Source organism: Nuphar pumila, chromosome 12 (assembly GCF_984573655.1).
Source record: "Nuphar pumila chromosome 12, dmNupPumi1.hap1.1, whole genome shotgun sequence".
NCBI classification, from domain to species: Eukaryota; Viridiplantae; Streptophyta; class Magnoliopsida; order Nymphaeales; family Nymphaeaceae; genus Nuphar; species Nuphar pumila.
Window position 1 is genome coordinate 25947461 of NC_143260.1, and position 24684 is coordinate 25972144.

The following is a 24684-nucleotide window of genomic DNA, read 5'->3' on the forward strand; positions in this document are numbered from 1 at the left end:
AATTCAACATAAACAAAATACTAACAAATAACAACATAATTGCAAACTTACCAGGACTTTTTATTTTTCTTGTTGTAATGATTGTCTCTCTACCAAACAACCCCTTTTTGCCTTTTTAAATGCATCAATTTATGTTATAATTTTCAACTAAATATTTGCATCGGAAACCAATTTTTTTAACACAATCATAAAAGTCACTCATAACTTTTTCATTTGGGTTGAAGTTGTCAGTATAATGAAAATAATGATTTAAATAATAGGCAACTGCATGCAATGGCTTATGAGGTTGTAAGTCCCATTGTCTATCAATGATGCCCCAAGTAGGTTTAGATTTTTTTTCAACATTGTCAAGGTTTAAAGCAATTTTCTCTTTTACTCTATCCATTGTCTCGTATAAAAATCCCATAACAGGTTCATCCACATCCACTAATCGCAACACTTTCACGAGAGGCAGTGTAGCTTTAATTGCCTATGATATGACAACCCAAAACTTATGATCATTAAGAACAATATAAGAAATGTTCTTAGCATCAGATTTGTTATAGTAATTAGATGATCTAAAATTTGAAGACAAGAACATCGACTTCAACTCTTTTTTGTAACATCCAATACTATGAAATGTGTGATATGTTGTGGCAAAACGAGTGATGGTTGCACGTAAAAGTTCTTTGACAATAGATATATTTTGTATTTTTTTTTGCTTTTTTTAATGTATATTTAAAAATTGATATCTTTCCAGTATCTTTTGACATTAGATCCAAGTAATGCGCTGCATATGGTGTCTAAAAACATGTTTTTTCTGCTGTTAACATATTCTCAGCTGCCACACAATTTAGTGCATTATCTGTAATGAATTGCACCACATTCCCTTTACCAACTTTTTCAAACAACTTACAAAAATTTGCAGCAGTTTTTTCCATGTCGCTGATGTCAACAGACTTAAAAAATATTGTCCTAGATAAGCTGTTCACAAGAAAATTAATTAAGTTTCTTTCTTTTTCATTTGTCCAACCATCTGCCATAATGCTGCAACCAACTTTTGGCCATTCTTTTTTGAATTCTTTTAAAATTTCGTGAGTACAATTTACCTCATCCTTCAAAATCTACGTTATGATCTCGTGGTAAGAAGGTGGTTTGAACCCTCACCCATAATTTGTAATAGCTTCTATCATTGGACCAAAATATGGACTGTTGTAAAGATTAAATGATAGATCATTGGAATAAAAAAATCTATCAATGACACGACATACGTTTTTTCTCTCATCCATTTTGAAAACAATGTTTATTGTGGTTTATCGTGCTTTTTTTTTCACATAGAGGTCTATGAGACCAACTGTGCTTGTTCTTACAACACTACATGATCCACTGACTTCTTTGTTCACATTATTGTCTGGTGATGATTCAAAATAAACACTCCTCCCAATTTCGAACTTGTTTTGTTCTTCCTGTTGTCTTTCTTTGCTTCTGATCCCTTAGATGATTATGAAAAAGACTTTTCACATCTGGTGGAATCGCTTCGCATAAGCTTACACCATGTTTCGTGCCAGCTAAGTGATGTTTCAGTCTGGAGATGCCTTATGTAGTCTCTTTATGACAATAATTGCAAAGTTCGTGTCCTATGAGTTTGAAATCTTTAGTGAAATTTAGAACTTTAGCTTCATGATCTCATCCTACATCTCTTCCCATTGTTCAATTGCAAACATGCATATAAGAAAATATATATTAACAGCAAAATTTATAAAAACTCAAAGTTAAAAAAAAACTAAGACAATGCTTTATATAATCCAATGAATTCAAAGTTTCAAACTCATATTCAATAAGAATCAACATATATTACATAGGAATTCCAATTAAACATCCATCAGGAATTGCCTCCTGAAACAAATTATGTAACTGAGAAATTGATTATATAACTTGGAAACAAATTATATAGCTGTGAAAAAAACTATGAAAAACACAGATTTACACATAGAAACAAACAGGATTGACAACAAAATATAACATCCTAACATGTATGTGTATTTGTTTTTCCCACAAATACACAGATTTATATAATTAATTAAATATATAACATATATATAATTGAGGAAACTGATTATATAACTGAGAAACTGATTATATGACTTAGAAACTAATTATATAGATGTCAAAAACTACACAGCATAACAGGATTGACAGTAAAATATAACATCCTAAAGTGTATGTATATCTGTTTTCCACACAAATGCACACAGATTTATATAAATAATTAAATATATAACATATACATAACTGAGAAACTGATTATATGATTGAGAAACTAATTATATGACTTAGAAAAAGATTATAAGCATAATAGGATTGATAGAAAAAACAGATTATATAATATGTATGTAATATACATCTATCCAAACACAGAATATATATGTATATAACTGAAAAAAAGAAACTGAAAATGGAAAAATGAAAAAAAGTAAGGAAAAAAAGAAGAAGGAAAGCAAAAGAGGAAAAAAGGAAAAAAATGCATACCTTCTTCTGCCTTCCTTTCGAGAGACCAGGGAGACAAGAGAGTTGGGAGAGACGAGAGTGAGAGTAAATGAGGCCCTCGACCCTAATTAGGGTTGGGGACTCAAATAATTAGCCCCAAATTTTGGTCAAATGAGGGATTGACCCCCATTTGACCAAAATATAAAAGGGGCGCGCCTCGCATTGATGTGTATGCCTCAAAGCGTAAGAGGCATACGTCTCAGGGCATTTATGCATTTTTTTAGTGCCTCAAGGCACAAAGGCTCTCGCCTTGAGGCAAGGCACGCTTTTAACAACACTGAATAGATCAATCTTTTTCTATTCTCTAATGAGATTCAATAGCTATGGTATCGGTGACAGAATTTGACTTGTTTTCATGAGTGTTTTATGGAGTTATCTACATTTGCATCTGTTGCTTGAATTATAGCACAAAATTCTCTTTCTTCCTCCTTGCGTCCATACATTCTACATGTGTGTGTGTGTGTGTGTGTGGGATTGGATAAAATTTCATGTGGTTCAGTAATTAATACACAGACACATACAGAGTCATGTTGGGGAAAATGGTGTCACAGTTTTCTGTTTTAACATGTAAATGTATGGCTGTTTATATTTTGTAAGTCATCTTTGTTCTTAATGTGTTTCCTTGACATTGCATGTGTGGCTGCATCACAATTTGGATTAGCTTTAAGCTTTATTCGGTGTGTGCATGCACACTTGTGTCTAAGAGCCCAAGTAGTTGTCCTTCATTCTTTGTCATGGGATGTAAAAGGTCCTACAGTAGACACCATGCCTTTCCTACTTCTAGAAACTGGCGTAGCATGAATTGTACCAATCTTATTGCCTAAATCATAGGAACAACCAAATTGTTGATCTTAAAAAGTAAAAAAAAAAGCAAAAGAACAATCTCCTTCTATTCCTCCAACTGCTTCAGCTTGTGGGTATGGGGTGGGTCATGGTAGATTTGGATCAGAATCCAAATTGTAACAGGTGTCCAAATCTGAGGGCAGGTCAAACTGGCTTCAATGTCGAGTTGTATCCAAAACCAAATTTTATATGGTATTATGGAATCTGATAAATAAAGGTCTGAAACAAGGATCTTAAATAGAATATGAAATTGGATCCAACAATAAATACTGTTCTAAATCTGCAAAATGTTCGATCATGTAATTCTGAATCCTACCTGAATACACATTTGGATATTTTTTAAGATCCTTGGGCATCTTTTTAAATTCTCTGCTGTTTATGTGGATTCATTGACTCAATGATTTTTTTGCAGTTGGTCAGAGCATTACAAGGTCAGGAAGGACATGGAACAAGTGAAGAAGGGGATGTGACACCAAAGAAAAAATTTCAATTATTGAATCAGGTACTGTGTCGAATACTTGATTCTTTGTTTTTAAGGCTTTGGTGGATGAGATAAGCAAGAAAATGGGATGATAATAGAGAAGAAGAGAAAGGAGATAAGGGAATTGTTGGAGTAGTGCTGAAAACTCATTCACTTGTACAAGAAAAGGGTTTTCGTGGTCATGCTCCAGCTTCGACTAGGCTGTGATTGAGTTGTGGCTCAGCTGGTCAAGTTGTCGTCTCTGTCAGGTCATGTTAACTATATATATATATATATATATATATATAGAGAGAGAGAGAGAGAGAGAGAGAGAGAGAGAGAGAGAGAGAGAGAGGAATGAAAACCTCTTCACTACAAAACATGCCAAACCTACCCACCTCACATCTGGACCCACCTGTGATCAAATGCACCACTTCAAGCGGGTCTGCCAGTTGACTGGATGAGCGCCCAGAGGTTCTGGGCTCACGGTGCGGTAAGGATGCCCGTGTCACCAGAAGTTGCCGGACAACAAAAAGTACTTTGCTCGCCCTGATTCCACTGCAATTAGCCAGAATCTTTGCCAGAAGTTGCAAAAACGTTGTGGTGGTAGGTTTGGCATGGTTTTTGGTGGGTAGTTTTTCATTTCTCTCTCTCTCTCTCTATATATATGTTTGTATTCATGTCAGAATGGGAAATATCATAAATCCCTGAGATCTTGCATTATTTTCTACTGGAAAGGTTCCTGAACATTGATGTCCTACTGTATTAATCATATATTGTCACATACTGTCATGGCTGGAAGCCCAAATTATATTAACATATGAATTGAAATGAAATGGGGATCTTCGAAACACGAGCTTTGATTAACAAGAGCAAGTGTCAAGAATGACACTAAAGCATAACCCTTAAAAAGGGTATAACTGGAAACAAAATAAAAATAAAAATGTATTCTTTATTGATATGAAAAACCAATTGCTTAAGAAGCATTGGAGTGAAATACAAGAGGGGCTGCACCCCTTTATATACACAGCTGAAAGAGGACTCAATAGAGCTGTTGGGCACAGTCTGTTGGAATGTGTCAGTCCAACAGCTCTATTAAGAGCTGTTGGACTGTGTCAGTCCAACAGCTCTATTGCTAGTCAAGTCTGGACAGGACTTGACTAACAAGAGTCATTCTAGTTCAAACTGAACTAGATGACATAAAGACAAAAAATAAAAATAAAGGAAAAAAAATACAGAAAAGAAAGAAATTAAAAATGTATTTATATATATATAATAATAATATAATAATATTATATATACATATATGTACAGTTTTACATTTTAACACTCCCCCTCAAACTTACGGTACAATGAGCGAAAGTTTGTCTAAGAGAAAGTGAAATCGGGGAGCAGCGAGAGGCTTTGTAAAGAAGTCTGCTAACTGATATTCTGAAGTGACATATGGCAGATCAATTATCCCGTGTAGATATTCCTCTCTGACGTAGTGACAATCCATTTCGATGTGTTTGGTGCGTTCGTGAAATGTTCTGTTACTGGCAATGTAGATCGCACTTTTGTTGTCACAACACATTTGTGAAGCCTTTGTTGCTTCAACTCCCATGTCAGCAAGCAGTCGTCGGAGCCAAACTACTTCCATGGTCGTGGTTGCCATGGCTCTGTATTCAGCTTCGGTGGATGAGAGAGATACCTTCTGCTGCTTTTTACACCTCCACGAGATTAATGATTCCCCTAAAAAGACACAAAAGCCAGTGGTTGAGTGTCTGTTATTGGGATCACCTCCCCAATCAACATCAGTATATGCAATTAAATCAAGAGAAGAGGAGGAATATAAGAAAAGTCCTCGTGAAAGAGAGGACTTGATGTATCTGATAATACGCATGACTGCTCCCATATGAACAGAAGTAGGAGCATGTTGAAATTGACTTGCTGTATGAACAGCATGTGCTATATCTGGTCTGGTAATGGATAGATAGGAAAGTGCCCCGACAAGCTGTCTGTAAGGAGTAGGGTCTGCAAGAAGTTCTCCATCATCAATCTTCATTTTAACATTAACAACTTCTGGAGTGTCAACTTTCTTATCATCAGTAATACCAGACCTGAAAACAATATCAAAAGCAAATTTAGTCTGAGATAATAAATATCCTCTAGGAGAATAAGCAACTTCAATGCCTAAAAAATATCTCAACAAGCCCAAATCAGTCATTTCAAAATGAGATTTAAGAAGTGTTTTGATTGTTTCAACTCCCTGTTTATCGCTTCCGGTGATGATCATATCATCCACATAGAGAAGAAGTACAATGATCCCTGCATCAAAATTCTTAATAAACAAAGCAGTGTCAGTTAAACAGAATTGAAAACCAATATCAATCATAACACGACTAAACCTATCATACCAAGCTTTTGGTGCTTGTTTAAGTCCATAAAGAGCCTTTTCTAAGCGAAGGACTTTACCCTTAGGAATACTTAGACCAGGAGGGGGTTCCATATATACTTCTTCAACTAGCTTTCCATTTAAAAAAGCATTTTTGACATCCATTTGAAAAATAGACCATTTTTTGATAGAAGCTAAGGCAATTAAGGTTCGGACAATAGTCATACGAGCCACCGGAGCAAAGGTTTCTTCATAATCAATCCCATATTCTTGGGCATAACCTTTGACTACTAAACGGGCTTTATATCTTTCAAGAGTACCATCACTCTTGGTTTTAATTTTATAAACCCATCGACATCCTATAGTTTTCTTCCCTGGAGGAAGATCTTGAATATTCCATGTAGAAGCCTTTTCAAGTGCATCTAATTCAACTTTCATGGCTTCTATCCATTTGATATCATTTTTTGCTTGAAAATATGTGGATGGTTCTTCATATGAGTGAATTAATGCAATAACTGCCCTATATGTGGGTGAGAAAGACTCGTATGATACAAACTTTTCTGGAGGCCTCGAGATTCGGGATGATTGTCTAGTTGGATGTTAGAATATTTCTCAAGTGCACATGGAGTATTAGACTCTTGTCGCCTGGAATATTGAATACTAGTATCTCTATGAACTTCTTCATTTTCAACATTAAGATCAATAATTCTTGGATCATCATCAAAGTTACAATCAAGGTCATATTCATCAGATGTTGATGTTAGATCTAGCAAAAAGGAGTACTCAGTGACGTCTTTTAATTTTCTAAAATCAAAGAAGCTCTCCTTTTCAAGAAAGGAAACATTTCTAGACACATATAGTTTATTATTTTTGAAGTCAAAACATCTATAACCTTTCTGGTTTTCAACATATCCTAAAAAGGCACAGGGAATCGCACGAGGGGAAAGTTTATCATTTTTGTCAGTAAATATGAAACATTTGCACCCAAATATTCTTAATCTAGAGTAGTCTGGAGAAATGTTCATAAGTTTTTCAATGGGAGTGATATTTTGTAACGAAGAAGATGGCATCCTATTAATGAGATAGGTGACAGTTAAGGCAGCTTCTGCCCAAAAGTCTTTAGGGACTTGATTTGTTATTAATAAAGTTCTAGTGGTTTCTATAATATGACGATGTTTTCGTTCTGCCAGTCCATTTTGTTGAGGTGTATAAGGACAAGATCTTTGATGTGTGATGCCATGCAATTTAAGATAATTTTGAAAATCTGTGGATAAAAACTCTCCCCCTGAATCTGTGCGAAAAATAGTAATATTATTTTGAAATTTGTTTTTAACCATATTATGAAAAGTTTGAAAGTATGAAAATACTTCAGACTTATGTTTGAGAAAGTACATCCACGTATGTCGGGAGAAATCATCGACAAAAATAACATAGTAAACAAATCCTCCTTTAGAAATTACTGGTGCAGGACCCCAAACATCCGAGTGTATTAATTCAAGTGGTCTTGAAGAGAAAAAGGTTCTGTTCTGAAATGGTAATCTTTTCATTTTGCCGAGAATACAATCTTTACAATCAAATGATTCAGAGTTACAAAATTTCCCTAGATTTGGAAAATGTTGGATTTTGGCTATATGTGGGTGACCAAGTCTCTTATGCCACAGTTCCAACTCTATTTTTTGAATATTATAACAAAAAGCTTTCTTCGGCATTTCCAAAAAATCCATGTAATAGGGTCCTCCTTCTCTATGGCCTTCCCCAATCAGCTTGCCTGACTGGCGATCCTGTACCCAACAACCATGAGAAGAAAAAGAAATATTACACTCATAATCAGAAATTTGAGATACAGATAAAAGATTTAAATTTAATTTGGGAACATGTCTAATTTCTGGAATAAAAAAATTTTTTGTTTTATAAATTTTTTCAAAATCTCCTATTCCTTCTATTTCAAGAGAAGTCCCATCAGCAGTAAAGACCTTTGACACACTTGTTTTATTTTTAACACATTTGGATAGACTTTGATTATTTGGGGTCATATGAAAAGATGCACCAGAGTCAAGAAGCCAAGAAATTTTACCTAAATCAGAAAAAGATGAGGCTGCTGCGCCGGTTGAAGCTTCAGATGAGGAAGAGGCACCTTTGATGAGAGGCTGAAGGATCTCCATTAGTTGGGCCAGGGAAATTGGTGCATCCTGATCTTTAGGCTCCGATCCAGCAATTGCAGTTCTTTTTTCTCTCAGCTCCTTAAGTTTGGGACATTGTGGCCTGTAGTGTCCCGGTTCATGACAGTGATGACAAATAACTTTCTTCTTATCATAGTCACCATTTTGTCGGTTAAAGTGAGGAGGCCTATATGATCGAACATGATTCCCTGGTCTAGACACGGCTAAAACGGAATCATCTTCAATTTTTAAAGAACCTTTCCGGAGACGATTTTTTTCCATTGTTAACTCTTTAATAGTTTCAACAATAGAAGGAATTTTTCCCCGGTGAAGTAGGGCCGATTTAGTGGCTTCAAATTCCGGCCTTAATCCAGTGATAAACTGGTAAAAATGTTCAACATCGAGTTGTTTCTGACGAAGCTCGATGTCTTCGGCACAATGCCACTTTGGTTCTAAAAGGGAAAGTTCTTCCTAAAGTTCAGACAACCCATTGTAATATTCACGAATAGTTTTGTCTCCTTGTGTCATCATTCGAACTTTTTCTTGGAGGTTGCACACGTGTGCAATATCTTTAAGGGAATACATATTCTTAAGGTATTCCCATGCCTTATCGGCATGATCAAATTTGGCAAGACTTGAGCATTTTTTAATGTCAACGCTATTGATAAGCCATGACATTATCTTTGCATGAGATATTCTCCATTCTTTCCATTTCTTCTCGTATGAGGCAATAGCCTTGATTTTCTCTTCTTCCGATAGAGGGACGTCTTTATCTCCCTCCTTTTTAGTAAGAGATAGCTTAGGTTCCGAATCGGAACCATCCACAATCCCCCATAAGCCTTTTCCCCATATATGGTGCTTCATGATTGAAGCCCATGTTACATAGTTCGTATCGCTTAGTTTCATAGGCATGATGGTGACTTTATCATTGTCATCCATCGATTACAAGGAGAGAAAGAATAGGGATAGAAGAGAAACAAGAAGGAAAATGAGAAAGAAAGAAAAAAAAAACAATACAACAAGATGTGAAATCTTCTCCAATGAAGTGATAAAACACTTCTCTTCAAGTGGCGAACACTTTTGCAAACGGGCACGGAAACCGAGGCAGCTTTTCCTCAAGATTTAGTACTTTCGCGGCTCTGATACCATGAAATGAAATGAGGATCTTCGAAACACGAGCTTTGATTAACAAGAGCAAGTGTCAAGAATGACACTAAAGCATAACCCTTAAAAAGGGTATAACTGGAAACAAAATAAAAATAAAAATGTATTCTTTATTGATATGAAAAACCAATTGCTTAAGAAGCATTGGAGTGAAATACAAGAGGGGCTGCACCCCTTTATATACACAGCTGAAAGAGGACTCAATAGAGCTGTTGGGCACAGTCCAACAGCTCTATTTAGAGCTGTTGGAATGTGTCAGTCCAACAGCTCTATTAAGAGCTGTTGGACTGTGTCAGTCCAACAGCTCTATTGCTAGTCAAGTCTGGACAGGACTTGACTAGCAACAGTCATTCTAGTTCAAACTGAACTAGATGACATAAAGACAAAAAATAAAAATAAAGGAAAAAAAATACAGAAAAGAAAGAAATTAAAAATGTATTTATATATATATATAATAATATAATATTATTATATATACATATATGTACAGTTTTACATTTTAACAATGAATAACCGAGAAAAAATGCATGTATTATACAGGGAGGAGTAATGCACTTCTCTTGATGTCGATAACATCTATAATTTTCTTGCATATCTAATTATACACCTTTTATAGTTTTAATTTTGAAAAATGGTGATTAGCCTGCAAGTGAGGCTTCTTTGTTCATAAGCTATCTATATTGATTGTGGAGTGATTCCAAGCTTTGGATTTTGCCATCATTGTGTATCCTCTATGGCCCTTTATTCTTGAAACCATTCTTTGATGTGGATTGTTTCTCATTCATAGTTTTGCTCACTTAATCTTTATTGTTTGCAGATTATAGAGGCTCTGTCATTAGTGCCATGTCCAGAACTGGCCTTAAGGCTATATTTGCAATGTGCAGAAGTATGAAAATCCATCATTTCTACTAATCTTTCTATACTTTCTGTTAAATGTTTCATTTATTTAATCTGTGACTTGATTTCACTGTAACAGGCTGCAAATGATTGTGATCTTGAACCTGTTGCATATGAATTTTTCACTCAAGCATTTATTTTGTACGAAGAAGAAGTTTCGGTAATCTTCTTAAATTGATGAGCCTTTTCGGACATTAAATTATGGCTAAATTGCATTATTTGAAGGCAGTCTGAAGACTTGCCCCATAACATGCTTCTGTGGCTTGATTTAATGACCATTTATCTTCTTTTTTCAACAGGATTCCAAGGCTCAGGTGACAGCAATGCATCTGATTATAGGGACTCTTCAGAGAATGAATATTTTTGGAGTGGAGAATAGGGACACTCTAACTCACAAAGCGACTGGGGTAATGCTCATAATTTCTGTGATTTTTGAGAAATCTTTAGGCTTTTCAGCTGACTGGCAAGTATTAATGTTTGCGTCTTTGGTTCAGTATTCAGCTAAACTGTTAAAGAAGCCTGATCAATGTCGTGCGGTTTATGCCTGTTCACATCTCTTCTGGGTTGATGACCAGGATGGTGTCAAGGATGGAGAAAGGTTTATTTTTTTTCACTTGAATGCATGTTTCTTTATGTGTGACTGTGTGTACATCTATGTCACATGGGTGCGGGTGCGGGGGTGCGGCAATATATATATATATAGTCCAAAAGTTGGACATAAATGACCCTGGGTGCGGTCAACGCACCCAGGGTCAGGTTGACTGCACCGGGTGCCGCACCCGCATCGCATCGCGTCGACGCGGGTGCGGCACCCAGTTGGCCAAGTCCCTGTGACATAGGTGTGCATGCATGCATGTGCTTATATATATATACACACACACACACACACAGAGAGAGAGAGAGAGAGAGAGAGAGAGAGAGAGAGAGAGAGAGAGAGAGGCTGTTGCCCCTTAGGATGCGCTCTCCCAGGATGGGATTGATCACCTCATACAAAATGATAGCTCTTTCTTTTTTTGAAATGTGAGGTCATAAAGATTTCTTTCCTGAACATACACAATACAAATACTGACCTCAAAGGTTGCTTGTTTCCTTGAAATAGATGAGACCTTAATATAGTTAAGGCTGCGGTGGAAATTCATCCCAAAATTTTGAAGTTTTCTAGAATAAGTTATTTACCATTTCAACGTGTGACCTTACCATCCACATTCTTTACATGAAACACTTTCCTCTGATAAGAAGGCCTTCATCACTTTAATAATTTTGTATAAACAGAACTGGTTTAATTTTCATACCTTTTCATTTTAGAAAAGGATTTAATACTTGAAATTGCTAAACAACAAAGCAACTGTGTAGACCTATTCTTTTTTGCAAAAATATCAGTTCACGCTTTCTTGAAAGAAACTAGACCATGAAAGTGTCAAATTATGTAGTTTTTCTGAACGGGATAAAATATGAATTGCTTAAGCTGATTTGTCTCCATGACATCACTTAATTTATTGCATGGACTTTTATCTTGGAGTGCAGCTTAATGTTACTCCACTGTATCAGTCTGCATTAAAATTTCACAAGTGTGTCAGCCGGTTTTGCTTTGCCAAATCAGTATTGGTTTAGAAGAAAGACAAAAATGTAAGGGAAATTGGAGTCTTGAAAAGCTTCATCTGTTGGAAATTGAAAAGTATTGGGAAATATTTGTTATTATTAAACTAGGATATGTGGAAAATATGCTACACCAGGATTAACATGCATACTTGTCACAAGCCATCCAAACTTTTAGCCTATCTTCTGTTTTTTCTCTGGCTATTGTTTATTGTTGGTCTTTTCTATTAGTTTTCAACTGTACCAACATCTATCCACCCTTGGACCATGAGCTAGGGACGCAAGTGGGTCAAAGATCCAAACATTGTTTGAATCGGATCTAACCCATCTTATAAGATATCAGTAGTCTATCTATGAATCTGGCTGGATCATGTGCATAATATGGTTAGGTCTTATCTTCCCCAGATCCAGAACAGAGTTCTTGTCTTACAAAGACTTCTGATTGGATCTGGATTCAGATCTTTGTTCCTACATAAATTAGATTCAAATTCAGAACTGGGACCATTTTGCAGAAAAATAATGGGTTGTGAATGAAGCTGGATCCAGCCTGTGCTTAACCTGTTTTTATCCTAACAAAAGCCCGTGCTAATAAGTTTCGGTGAAGTGAATTAGATTCTACTTTATCCATAATGTTTTTTTTTAATATGTAAGAGTTTTAGAAACTTTTATAGTCTATTTCTTGTCGGAATTTTAGATTGGATCTATCCAACCCACGTTTGTCTTTTTTGTACTTTGTAAACATGGACTATTGTGATGTCAGTATAACCGATGTTCTTTTCTTGCACAATGAGGTAGATATCTAAAAGCACAGGAAAATATTTTAGAGCGTGCATGCACTTCCAAAATGGCTTATTGATTGGTCTGGATCACCTATCCATTTCCCTTTATTTATTAGGATAGGCTCTTAGAGGTAATACATGACAAAAGGACCTCTGATGGTCTCCTAATGTTGGTATATTTGTAAATATCAACTAATTTAACGCCACAAACCCCATAGCCTAGAAGGGATATTCACCAGAAGAGGGTAGAGGATAAGCTATTGTAATTAGAAGTGCCATTGAATCCTGGCTTGTAGGATATTTTCCCTAGGATATGTTGCAATTTCCTTTTCAAAAGTGAGATGTTTGCTATTAAGTGTAATAAGTGATTCTGTGAAAAGCGCAACTTGAACAAAAAGGATAATATGCTACTAGTTTACCCAAAATGAATTTAAGTGAAGACTTCAACATCACACAGAAAGTATAGTTATCATGCCAGAATTGTAAGTTAGTGTGCGACAAATAATCTTACTAATCATATTTGTCGGATGCAATGATCTCAAATATTTAAGCTATTTCTGAAAAAAAGTAAAAGGTTGACAAAATTTTAGTGGGTTAGATGGGTTGGTCTTCTTTCGAAAATAAGTGTCTATATCATTGTATCGAACAATTTCACTAATCTTTTGTACTTTAATAAGTCCTTTTTCTTGAACTGTTTGGTCTGCATAAAACTCGACAATGGCAGGTTTATAGCTTCTCCTAGTACGTCCTGTCCTACAAAACCTAGAACTTTTGTCTTGTAAAAGGATTTGTTGAGGCCTTAACCCAAAGCACAGTCAAATTCCTGTGAATAAGATAAAATTTATAAGTAATTTATTGTGAAAAATTCAAATATGTGATAAACAATGGTGTATATAGTATATACAAATAAGGCTAAGGCTAGGTGGTAAGATATTTGTTATCTTAGGCTATGTTAAGGTTGACCCAATTGAGTCTTTACGAGATCCAACCCCTGCAGGTGAGCCGCATGGATTCAATAGGGATTGTTTTAAGTCTTGTGGTGTACAATATGTAATGAAACAACAAGTGCACAAATATGATTCCAGAAAGTGGCTACAAAGGTGCACACTCACAAGTACAAAAGGCTCTAATGAGCCAAATACAAAGGGCCACTAAGGGCCAAATACACAATCTCTCAAAAGAGAGCAAGAGCATCTAAAAATAATAAAGGCCTTTATTCCAATATGCTTTGCAACAAGCAAAGAATTTATAAGGGGAAGGAGTGCCTTTAAATGGACACTCCATGTACTAAGGGGCTGGTCCAACAACTAGTTGGACCAGCACCCAATGCTGTTCAGCAGCATTTACAAAAGAGAACAAAAAGAAAAATAAAAGTAACTAAAAAATGTGAGGTCGTCAGACCATAGTGGACTGACACCTGTTACATGATGAAATTACTGAAATACCCCTATGGGTTATTTCAGTTTATATACACACTAAAAGACATATATATATACAACAACAACAACAACAACTACGCCTTCATCCCAAAACAATTGGGGTCAGCGATATGAACCAAAAAAGAAATTCATTTTGGGTCTTCCACATGAATCCTTTTCCTCCAATCATTTCTATCCAACGCCATGTCCTCGGTGAGGTTCAAAGCATTCATATCCTTTCCTATCATCTCCATCCAAGTCTTCCTAGGCCTACCCCGACCTCTTTTAACTAATATATTTTCCCATTTCTCCAACCTTCTAACTGGAGCATCATTAGGCCTTCGCCGAATATGTCCAAACCACCGTAAACGATTCTCTCGCATCTTATTTTCAATGGGTGCAACACCTACCTTCTTACGTATCTCTTCGTTCCGAATCTTATCTTTTATTGTATTTCCACACATCCATCTAAGCATCCGCATCTCAGCTACACTCATTTTTTGAATATGATGTCTCTTGGCAGCCCAACATTCCGTACCATATAGTAAAGCGGGTCTAATAGTCGTCCTATAAAACTTTCCCTTCAACCGCAATGGCATTCTACGATCGCACAGCACTCCAGTAGCACTTTTCCATTTCATCCACCCAACCTTTATCCTATGATTTACATCTCCATCAATTTCTCCATACTTTTGAATGATGGATCCCAAATATTTGAAATAATCATTCACCGGTATATCTTGCTCACCAAGCTTCACTACACTCCCATCACTACTTCGTTGCTTACTAAACCGACATTCCATATATTCAGTCTTACTCTTACTCAACTTAAAACCTCTAGCTTCCAATGTCTGTCTCCATAATTCTAACTTAGCATTAACCCCAGCTCTAGACTCATCAATCAAAACAATATCATCAGCAAACAACATACACCACGGTACATTTTCTTGAATTGATCTCGTAAGCTCATCCATCACTATCGCAAATAGGAAAGGGCTTAAAGCAGATCCTTGATGTAACCCAACCGTTATCGGGAAATTGGTTGTCACCCCTCCACAAGTGCGGACATTGGTTACTACTCCTTCATACATATCTTTAATTATACTAATGTACTTGAGAGAAACACCTTTCTTCATCATTGTCCACCAGAGAACGTCCCTAGGTACTCTATCGTATGCCTTCGATAAATCAATAAAAACCATATGCAAATCTTTGTTCCTCTCTCTATATCTTTCAATAAGTTGTCTAAGAAGATGTATAGCTTCCATAGTTGATCTTCCAGGCATAAAACCAAATTGATTCTCCGATATCATGACAACCTTCCTCAACCTAGACTCAATCACCCTCTCCCAAAGTTTCATAGTATGACTCATGAGTTTTATACCACGATAGTTTGTGCAATCTTGTATATCACCCTTATTCTTATATAAAGGCACCACAGTACTCTTCCTCCACTCATTAGGCATCTTATTTGTTCGCCAAATCAAGTTAAAAAGATTTGTCAACCATTCTAAACCTTTCTCTCCCAAGCATTTCCAAGCCTCGATAGGTATACCATCTGGGCCAACTGCCCTTCTTGATTTCATTTTCTTCAAAGCCTCTGCAATTTCTTTCTTTTGAATCTTGCGCATGAAGTCACGATTTATCTCATGAAAAGGAATGGAGAAGTCTCCAAGATCTTGAGCATGACTATCATTAAATAGCTTATCAAAATAATCTTTCCATCTCTCCTTAATCTCCTCATCTTTGACTAAAACCCTTTGCGTTTCATCTTTGATACATCTAACCATACCCAAATCCTTCGATTTCCTATCTCTCATCTTTGCAAGCCTATAAATATCCTTCTCGCCTTCTTTGGTATCCAACTTGTCATAAACCTCCTTATATACCTTAGCCCTCGCGTTTCGAACAACTTTTTTAGCTTCCTTCTTTGCTATCATATACTTCTCCAAATTCTCACTATCACGACTCTTACTTAGATTTCTATAACACTCTCTTTTAACCTTAATAGCTAATTTGACATCCTCGTTCCACCATGATGTATCCTTACCTAGTGGTGCACCGCCTTTAGACTCACCCAATACCTCCTTAGCTACTTTTCTCATACCACCCGCTATCTTATTCCACATTGATTCTGAATCCTCCTCGAGACACCAATCAACTTCCTTAACTACCTGCTCTACAAACATTCCTTGTTTAGCTCCTTTCAGTGCCCACCACTTAATTCTAGGATCTATCCTATGTCTATCCCTTTTGCGGCATTGTCTAATTCTAAGATCTAAAATTAAGACTCTATGTTGTGTAGCTACACTTTCTCCTGGTATAACCTTACAATCGATGCAACAACCCCTATCTCTCTTTCTAAGTAGGAAAAAATCTATCTGACTCGTATTAACCCCACTTTTAAATGTTACTAGGTGAGACTCCCTCTTCCTAAACCAAGTGTTTGCTAAGATCATATCATAGGACAAACAAAAATCTAAAATCCTTTCTCCACTTTCATTTCTTTCTCCTATACCATAGCCTCCATGGATATTCTCAAATCCATCCCTACTAATGCCTACATGTCCATTAAGGTCACCGCCGATGAAAAGCTTTTCTCCATAAGATGTCTCTTGTACTACTCCATCTAAATCTTCCCAAAATTGATGCTTAATGGAATCATCTAAACCTACTTGAGGTGCATAAACACTAATAATATTAATAATATCCGTACCTAATACTAATTTAATAAGTAAAATTCTATCACCCTTCCTACGGACCTCAACTACATTATCTATAAACTGACGATGCATAGCAATCCCTACTCCATTCCTATTCCTATTTATTCCTGTATACCAAATCTTATATCCCCAAGGTTCTATCACTTTAGCTTTCTCACCTACCCATTTGGTCTCTTGAAGACATAAAATATCAATCTTTCTCCTACACATAACATCTACTAACTCTACCAACTTACCAGTTAAAGACCCTATGTTCCAAGTGGCTAACCTAATTTTATGGTCTTGGACTAACTTCTTTACCCCCACCCGTCCAACAAAGTGAGGGAACCCTTGCCTATTTGACACCACACCCGGGCGCCGGTGTGACGCGTCGCTTCTGGGCGACGACCTAGCAACCCTTGCACATTTATCACTGCCTCCGGGCCTAGAGAGTACAGCGCGTCGCTCAGTAGGGAACGCCCCAACGAAATTCTCATATTGGTTCATTTTCATAGGATATGACAAAGTTTTTATGCTGGCTGTCACAGGCCTACCGCAACCCTCCTCCTTTATCCGGGCTTGGGACCGGCAGTGTATAACTACACAGGCGGAGTTAAAAGACATATATATATATATATATATATATATATATATAATACAAATATGTCACATATACAATACATTTTAACATGCTCCCCCTCAAACTTACAGTGTAATCATCGAAAGTTTGTCTTGAAGAAAATAAAATTGAGGTGACGAAAGCGCCTTGGTGAAGAAGTCTGCTAGTTGATATTCGGAAGTATCATAAGGTAGACTGATGGTGTGTTTCAGAAATTATTCACACACATAGTGGCAATCCATTTTGATATGCTTGGTTCTTTCATGAAATGTATGGTTGTCAGCTATATATATCACACTCTTATTATTGCAACAAAGTCTGGAAGGTGTCGGAAGATGAACGCTCATGTCTTCAAGTAATCTTCGCAACCAAACAATCTCTGATGTTGTTGTAGCCATTGCACGATACTCGGCTTCAGTAGATGATAAAGATATTTTATGTTGCTTTTTATACTTACATGACACCAGAGAATCATCTAAAAAAACACAAAAACCAGTAAATGAGCTTCAATCATTTGGATCTCCTCCCCAATTTGCGTCAGGATAAGCAATAAACTAAAAAAATGAAGAAAAGGATAACAAAAGACCTCTAGAAATAGAGGTTTGTAAATATCTAACAATTCTCATCACATCACTCATGTGAGCTGTGGTGGGAGAATGTTAGAATTGGCTAGCAGTATGAATTGTATGCGCAATATCAGGCCTAGTAATAGTTAAATAAGTGAGTGCATCAATCATTTGACGATATGGAGTATGATCATTCAGAGGTGTCCCATTATTAATCTTCATCTTGGAGTTAAGAACTTCAGGTGTGTTCACCTTTTTTTCATCAATTATGCTTGACCTGCAAATAATATCATTAATAAACTTGGTTTGATAAAGCAAGTATCTTCGAGGAAGGTAAACAACCTCAATTTCAAGAAAAAATCTGATAAATCCAAGATCAGTCATTTCAAAATATTTTTTTATGATACATTTAATATACTTTACTCCCTGTTTGTCTTCACTTATAATGATCATATCATCAACATAAAAGAGAAGAATAACAATACCTGCATCAGATTTCTTAGTAAGCATAGAAGTATTAGTATAACAAAACTTAAAACCAAGATTTAGCATAATTGAAATAAAGCGATCGTACCAGGCTTTAGGTGTCTATTTCAAACCATAAAGAGCTTTTCTTAGTCGAAGTACCTTACCAGAGGGGACTTCATATCTAAGAGGTGAATCCATATGAACCTCTTATTTTAAATCTTCATTTAAAAATACATTTTTAACATTCATTTGGTATATAGGCCAACCTTTAATAGCAACAACAACAATAATAGTCTTAACTGAAGTCATCCTAGCTATTGATGTAAATGTCTCATCATAGTCTATTCTGTATTCTTGTGCATACCTTTTATCAACTAACCGAGCCTTGCTTCTTTCTAGGGTCCCATCACTCTTAGTTTAACTTTATGCACCCATCTACAACCTATAGTTTTCTTACCTTTAGGCAAATCAGAGACTTCCCAAGTCATGTATTTTTCAAGTGCCCCTAATTTTTCATTCATAGCTTTTACCCATTTGGGATATGCTTGTTTATATGTGGTAGGTTCAAAATAAGCCAAAATCCTAGCTAGACAAGCCCTATATTAAGGTGAGAAGGGTTCATATGAAACAAATTTAACAAGGGTCTAGAAGTCCTATTTGATCTTTGGACAACCTCAGTTTGTTGATTTTCTAAGCTAGAGTACCTTTATAAGGCATTTGGTTGACTATTATTGTCACGTCTTCTATATTGAATTATACTAGGTCCTCTAGTTTCAATGTTTTCACCATCTTGATTTGATTGAGTCTCTTTATTTCTATCATTCTCATACGAAGAATCACCATTATATCAAGGTAATAATTCAAGCAAAAAGGAATACTCAAAGTCTTTCTCATGCACATTTTGAAAAACCTTCATTTTTCAGAAAGCGAACATTCCTGTATATATATATATATATATATATATATATATATATATAGTTTGTTATTTTTAAAATCAAAACATCTAAACCCTTCCTGAGTTTTTCGATATCCAAAGAAAGCACATGATATGACTTTGGGAGAGAGTTTATCATTTTTGTCAGTGAGAATAAAACACTTGCATCCAAAAGTTCTTAATCTAAGATAATTGGGAGAAACTTTAAAAAGTTTTTCTTAAGGAGAGATGTTTTGAAGCTTAGATGACGAGAATCAGTTGATGAGGTATACGGTCGTAAACATGCTTCTGCCCAAAAACGTTTTGCAATATCTTTTGCAATTGAAAGAGTTTTAGTAGTTTCAATTATATCCCTATGTTTTCTCTCATCTAATTTGTTTTGTTGAGGAGTATAGGCACATGAAAGATCAATAATTCCATTATTTTAAAAATAAGTTTTGAAATCATTTAATATAATTTCTCCTGCAGAGTCAGAGCGAAAGATAAAATTTGGTCTCAAATTTATTTTTGATAAAGTTATGGTATTTTTAAAGTTCTCAAAAACCTCATTTTTTTGCCGAAGGAAGTATATCTATGAGTATCTTATATAGTCATCAACAAATATTACATAATAAGAGAAACCGATAAAATACAAGAATGTCCCCATAGATCTGAGTGCACTAATTCAAATGGTTTAGAAGAAAAAAATGTTCTTTTTGGAAAGGAAAGAGCATTCATTTTGCCAATAATACAATCCTCACAATAAAAATTTTCATTACAAAATTTGTTTAAATGAGATACATGAGATAATTTTGACAAACTAGGATATCCCAATCTTTGGTGCCATAAAACTAAATTTACATTTTGAATATTATAACAAAAATTTCTTTTTGAAAGAAGAAGATGATTCATATAGTAAAGGTTTCCTTCTCTATAGCCTTACTCAATTTGCTTCCCGAACTGGAGATCCTGCACAAAACATTTTTGGGATGAGGAGACAGTACACCCATGGTCGGTGATTTGTGAAACAAACAAAAGATTTAAATTTAGTTTTGAGACAAGTTTAACTTTTGGAATAGAGAATTTTGAAGTGTTTAAAATTTTCAATGCTTTTAATACTACGCGAAGATCCATCGGTGGTAAAAACTTTTTTTTGTATTCAGTTAATGCAATATTCAGAAAGTAAATAAGAATGTGGAGTCATGAAATGAGGCTCCAGAATCCAAAAGCCATGAAACCTTATCGGGAGGTGATGATGTAGAGATTCAGCATGACAGAGAGAAGAATTTTTTATTAGTGGATGAAGGGCCTCGATGGTTTAAGAGAACATAGTTTTAATATATTTAGAATTTTCATTGGTTATACTTCTTTCTTCGTGAGACGCTCCCACTGATGCCACATTTTCTTCTTCTCTTTTGAACTTGGGATAAAATGGCCTAATATGGGCCGATTTTTCACAATTATGACAAGTCAACATAGTTTTTTTTTGTCATCGTATCTAAGCTTCTCATTGTAAGGCTTTGAAAAATGAGGTGGTTTGTAAACATTTGTATTGGCCCCTGGTTTTGAGATGGCCAATGCATGATCCTTTGTCTCTTTAGATTCGGACATAGATTTTAGTCGTCTCTTCTATGCATACTTGAGCTAAAACTTCATGTAAGAGAAGAGAATTTTTTCTATGAATAATAGACCCGAGCTTGTTCAAATTTGGGTCTAAGTCCTCTAAAAAATTGGAACAATTGTTACTCAAGCTTGTATTTTTTTCATTTTTTGAGCATCATTTTGAGTCTCCCATCTAAGCTCAAGTTTAGTTAATTGATCCCAAAACCTCTTGAGGGTCCTATAGTATTCTTTCATGGTTTTATCACCTTGTTTGCAATTATGTACCTTGTCTTTGAGATCCCATTTGTGTGCCACATCTTTTTGGGTATATGTTTGTTTAATATATTCCCAAACTTCATCAGCTCTTTCAAATTCAAGAATATCAGTGCAAAGCTCCTCATGCATACTACCTATAAAGAGATAAAGAACCTTGATATGACCTACTTCCCACTCTTTATAAACTTTTTTGTAATCAATAATAGCCTTTTCTTTTTCAATCCCCCTTAAGGCTTTCTTCCTTTGATCTATAATTAGCTCCAATAGCCAATTTTGTAAGAATTGGTTGTGGTTCCAATGCGGATCCATCAACAAAATGCCATAAGTCCTTACCCATGAGGATTAATTTCACCGTCGTGCCCACATATTTTTTGTTTTTTCATCAAATTTGATGAAAACCACCCTTACAATTTCTTTGTCGGGCATAGTAGAGGAAAGAATGGAGATAAAAATGAGAAGAAAGAAGAGAAGAAAGCAAGAAAAAAGTGTTGACAAAGTTTGATGGCACACTTCTTGAGGCAACAAACCAATGCTCCACCAATCTTACGAATCTCCTCTTCAAGTGTTTGCCCAAGAGTACCAAAGGCTTTGATTCCATGTAACGAAACAACAAGTGCACAAATATGATGCCACAAAGTGGCTACAAATGTGCACATTCACAAGTACAAAAGCTTCTAATGGTACAAATACAAAGGGCCACTAAGGGCCAAATGCACAATCTCTCAAAAGAGAGCAAGAACATATAAAAACAATAAGGGCCTTTATTCCAATATGCTTGACAACAAGCATATAATTTACAAGGGGAAGGAGTGTCTTTAGATAGGCACTACATGTACTAAGGGGCTGGCCCAACTAGCTGTTGGGCCACAGCCCCAACAGCTAGAATTCTAGGCTTCTAGCCGTTGGGGATGGTTCAACAGCTAGTTGGACCAGTACCCAATGTTGTTCAGCGGCATTTACAAAAGAGAACAAAAAGAAAAATAAAACTAACTAAAAACATGAGGTCGTCTGTCCCTAGTGGATTGACACCTGTTACAGGATGAAATTACTCAAATACCCCTAAGGGGTATTTCAGTTTATATGCACACTAAAAGATTATATATATATATATATATATGTATATATATATATATATATTGGTTGGACTGAGAACAGTTCACATTTACTTAGACTGGTGGTGGTATGGACCTTGTGGTCACAAATAAATGTGAAACATTACCAATCTCAGACTGGGACTGGAAGCGAGAAAACTATTTAAACCCTGTGCAGGATTCACCTCATCCCCACAACATACCCCTCCCTTCTGCGTATATAAGATGTTTTGTTTATGTATTGTATTACTAATATATCATAAGTAATATATACTAATATTTTTATGATATGTTTATATATTAATATTATATATATGATATATCATAGTCACCTTGTCGTTCAAGGTAATTTCTCAGAGATATTTTCAAAAAGTGATTGTTCTTGGGAAAATCTCAGAAGCTATGAATAATAAAACAGATAAGAAACAATAGGTTTTATAGTATTTTTCTTGCAAAAATATAAAGAAACAGTTAGAAAAGCTTTTAAAATATAAAATAAACCAAAAAGATACCTAAAATATATAAAAAAGATGTTTCTGGAAATTTTTGAGAATATCTTGGGATAATATCATGATATTTTAGGTTCTGGCAATATTTTGAAAATATTGAGAAAATTACGGCTGACCTTGAAAACCCAATAATATCGCTATATTTTCAAAATACCGGCGATATCGGTTATATATATATATATAACTCGGCTGAGTCATGCCAGAAACTAACTGCTTTTGTTTTCCAGGGTTCTTCTATGTTTGAAACGTGCAATAAGGATTGCAAATGCTGCTCAGCAGATGGCAAGTGTGACACGTGGAAGCGGTGGGCCTGTCACACTGTTTGTTGAGATTCTGAACAAGTATAATTCTTTGCTTAACAATCCTTTTTTTTCCCTTTTAATCTTTGTCCTTTATGCATGCTGGGGATTTCTCATAATCTGGAAATGGGTAAATGTCAGGTATCTGTATTTCTTTGAGAAGGGGAATCCCCAAATCACGAGCACAGTGATCCAGGGATTGATTGAATTGATAACGAATGAGATGCAAAGTGACAACACAGCCCCGGATCGATCTGCTGATGCTTTCTTTGCTAGCACTCTGCGCTATATTCAATTCCAGAAACAGAAGGGTGGTGCAGTGGGAGAAAAGTATGAACCTATCAAAGTGTGATTCATCAATTAAAATTGTAATTAGTTTTTGGAATTCATGCATGGTGTGCGGCCCAGCACCATCAACCAGGTGGTAGCATTGCAGTTCAGCAACGGTTGTAGGTTGTCGTATGCTGTTAAAGATTTCTTGTTGGATGGGTGGAAGAGCTGGTAACGGCACCACTCTCAGCAGATCCAAGGGGCGATCTTCAGCCTTCACAGTTATCATGTTTTGTACGTCTGGTTTATTTTCTTTTTTGGGGAAGTGGTGGTTCTTCATTTTCGACAGCTAATTTTGTACAGTATTTTATTCTCCAATTGCATTATATAATAAATACTCTTGCCCTTTTGGGGGGGCAAGGAAAATCGACTGATCAGTGTAGCGTGTTTGATGAATTTTGAAGAGTTGAATCTTGAAGGGATGGAAATTCAATCTGAAAATATCACAAGTCGAATGTGAGTGTGCGTTGCTTGAGGTAGATCTTTCAAGTACCCTTCATTTGGCTACTCTTACATGCAAAACCCGCTTCCCCCAAACGTTCATGTCAGTGAACGAGGTTTTTCAGTTGTCCTGCTTTAGAGAGAGAATTTTTGTCTCGTCCAGTTACACGATATTAAAAGCTCAAGCTTGATTAGTTGTGCATGCTTAAATGGGGAAAGACTGAAGAGTCTGATCTGATACATCATTTGTCTTCCACTTCTTGGTGGTTAGATTGGAAATGGCATTCTCGAAAATATCTTTGAAAAACGTTTCTTGCATCTATCAGTTACCGTATATTTTCCTCTTTGTAACAAAATTACCTTGTTTATGGCCAGTAAAAACAGTCTAAAGGTGTGATTATTATACAAGTACCACTCTAATTTAATTTATGGTTTGTCCATAACGCCTTAGCAACTAGGTAAAGATGAATCACATGATGACCTTCGAACTATTGTGGACACGTTTCCATCCTCTACTTTGGTGTACTGCCTGCAATCCTTTGTGGTATCGCGTGAGGGCTCTTGTTGTTTGTCTTCTTTTAATAAGTTTACTTTTCAATGTCAAGCTTGGCAGTAAAATTGGAAGAAAACTTCTAATACATCGTTCATGTAA

General features: G+C 35.8%; 1 protein-coding gene across 1 annotated transcript in view; it reads left to right on the forward strand.

Annotated features, from left to right (window-relative positions):
- Positions 1–23957, forward strand: part of LOC149820379 (vacuolar protein sorting-associated protein 35B-like) — a 64662-nt gene extending 40705 nt beyond the window's left edge. Inside the window, exons 16-22 of the mRNA XM_089982865.1 lie at positions 3782–3871; positions 10344–10412; positions 10503–10583; positions 10723–10830; positions 10918–11021; positions 23190–23303; positions 23403–23957. Of these exons, the coding sequence (XP_089838991.1) occupies positions 3782–3871; positions 10344–10412; positions 10503–10583; positions 10723–10830; positions 10918–11021; positions 23190–23303; positions 23403–23613 (777 nt within the window). The 3' untranslated portion in view covers positions 23614–23957. The remainder of the gene's footprint in view (positions 1–3781; positions 3872–10343; positions 10413–10502; positions 10584–10722; positions 10831–10917; positions 11022–23189; positions 23304–23402) is intronic.
- The last annotated feature ends 727 nt before the right edge of the window (positions 23958–24684 follow it).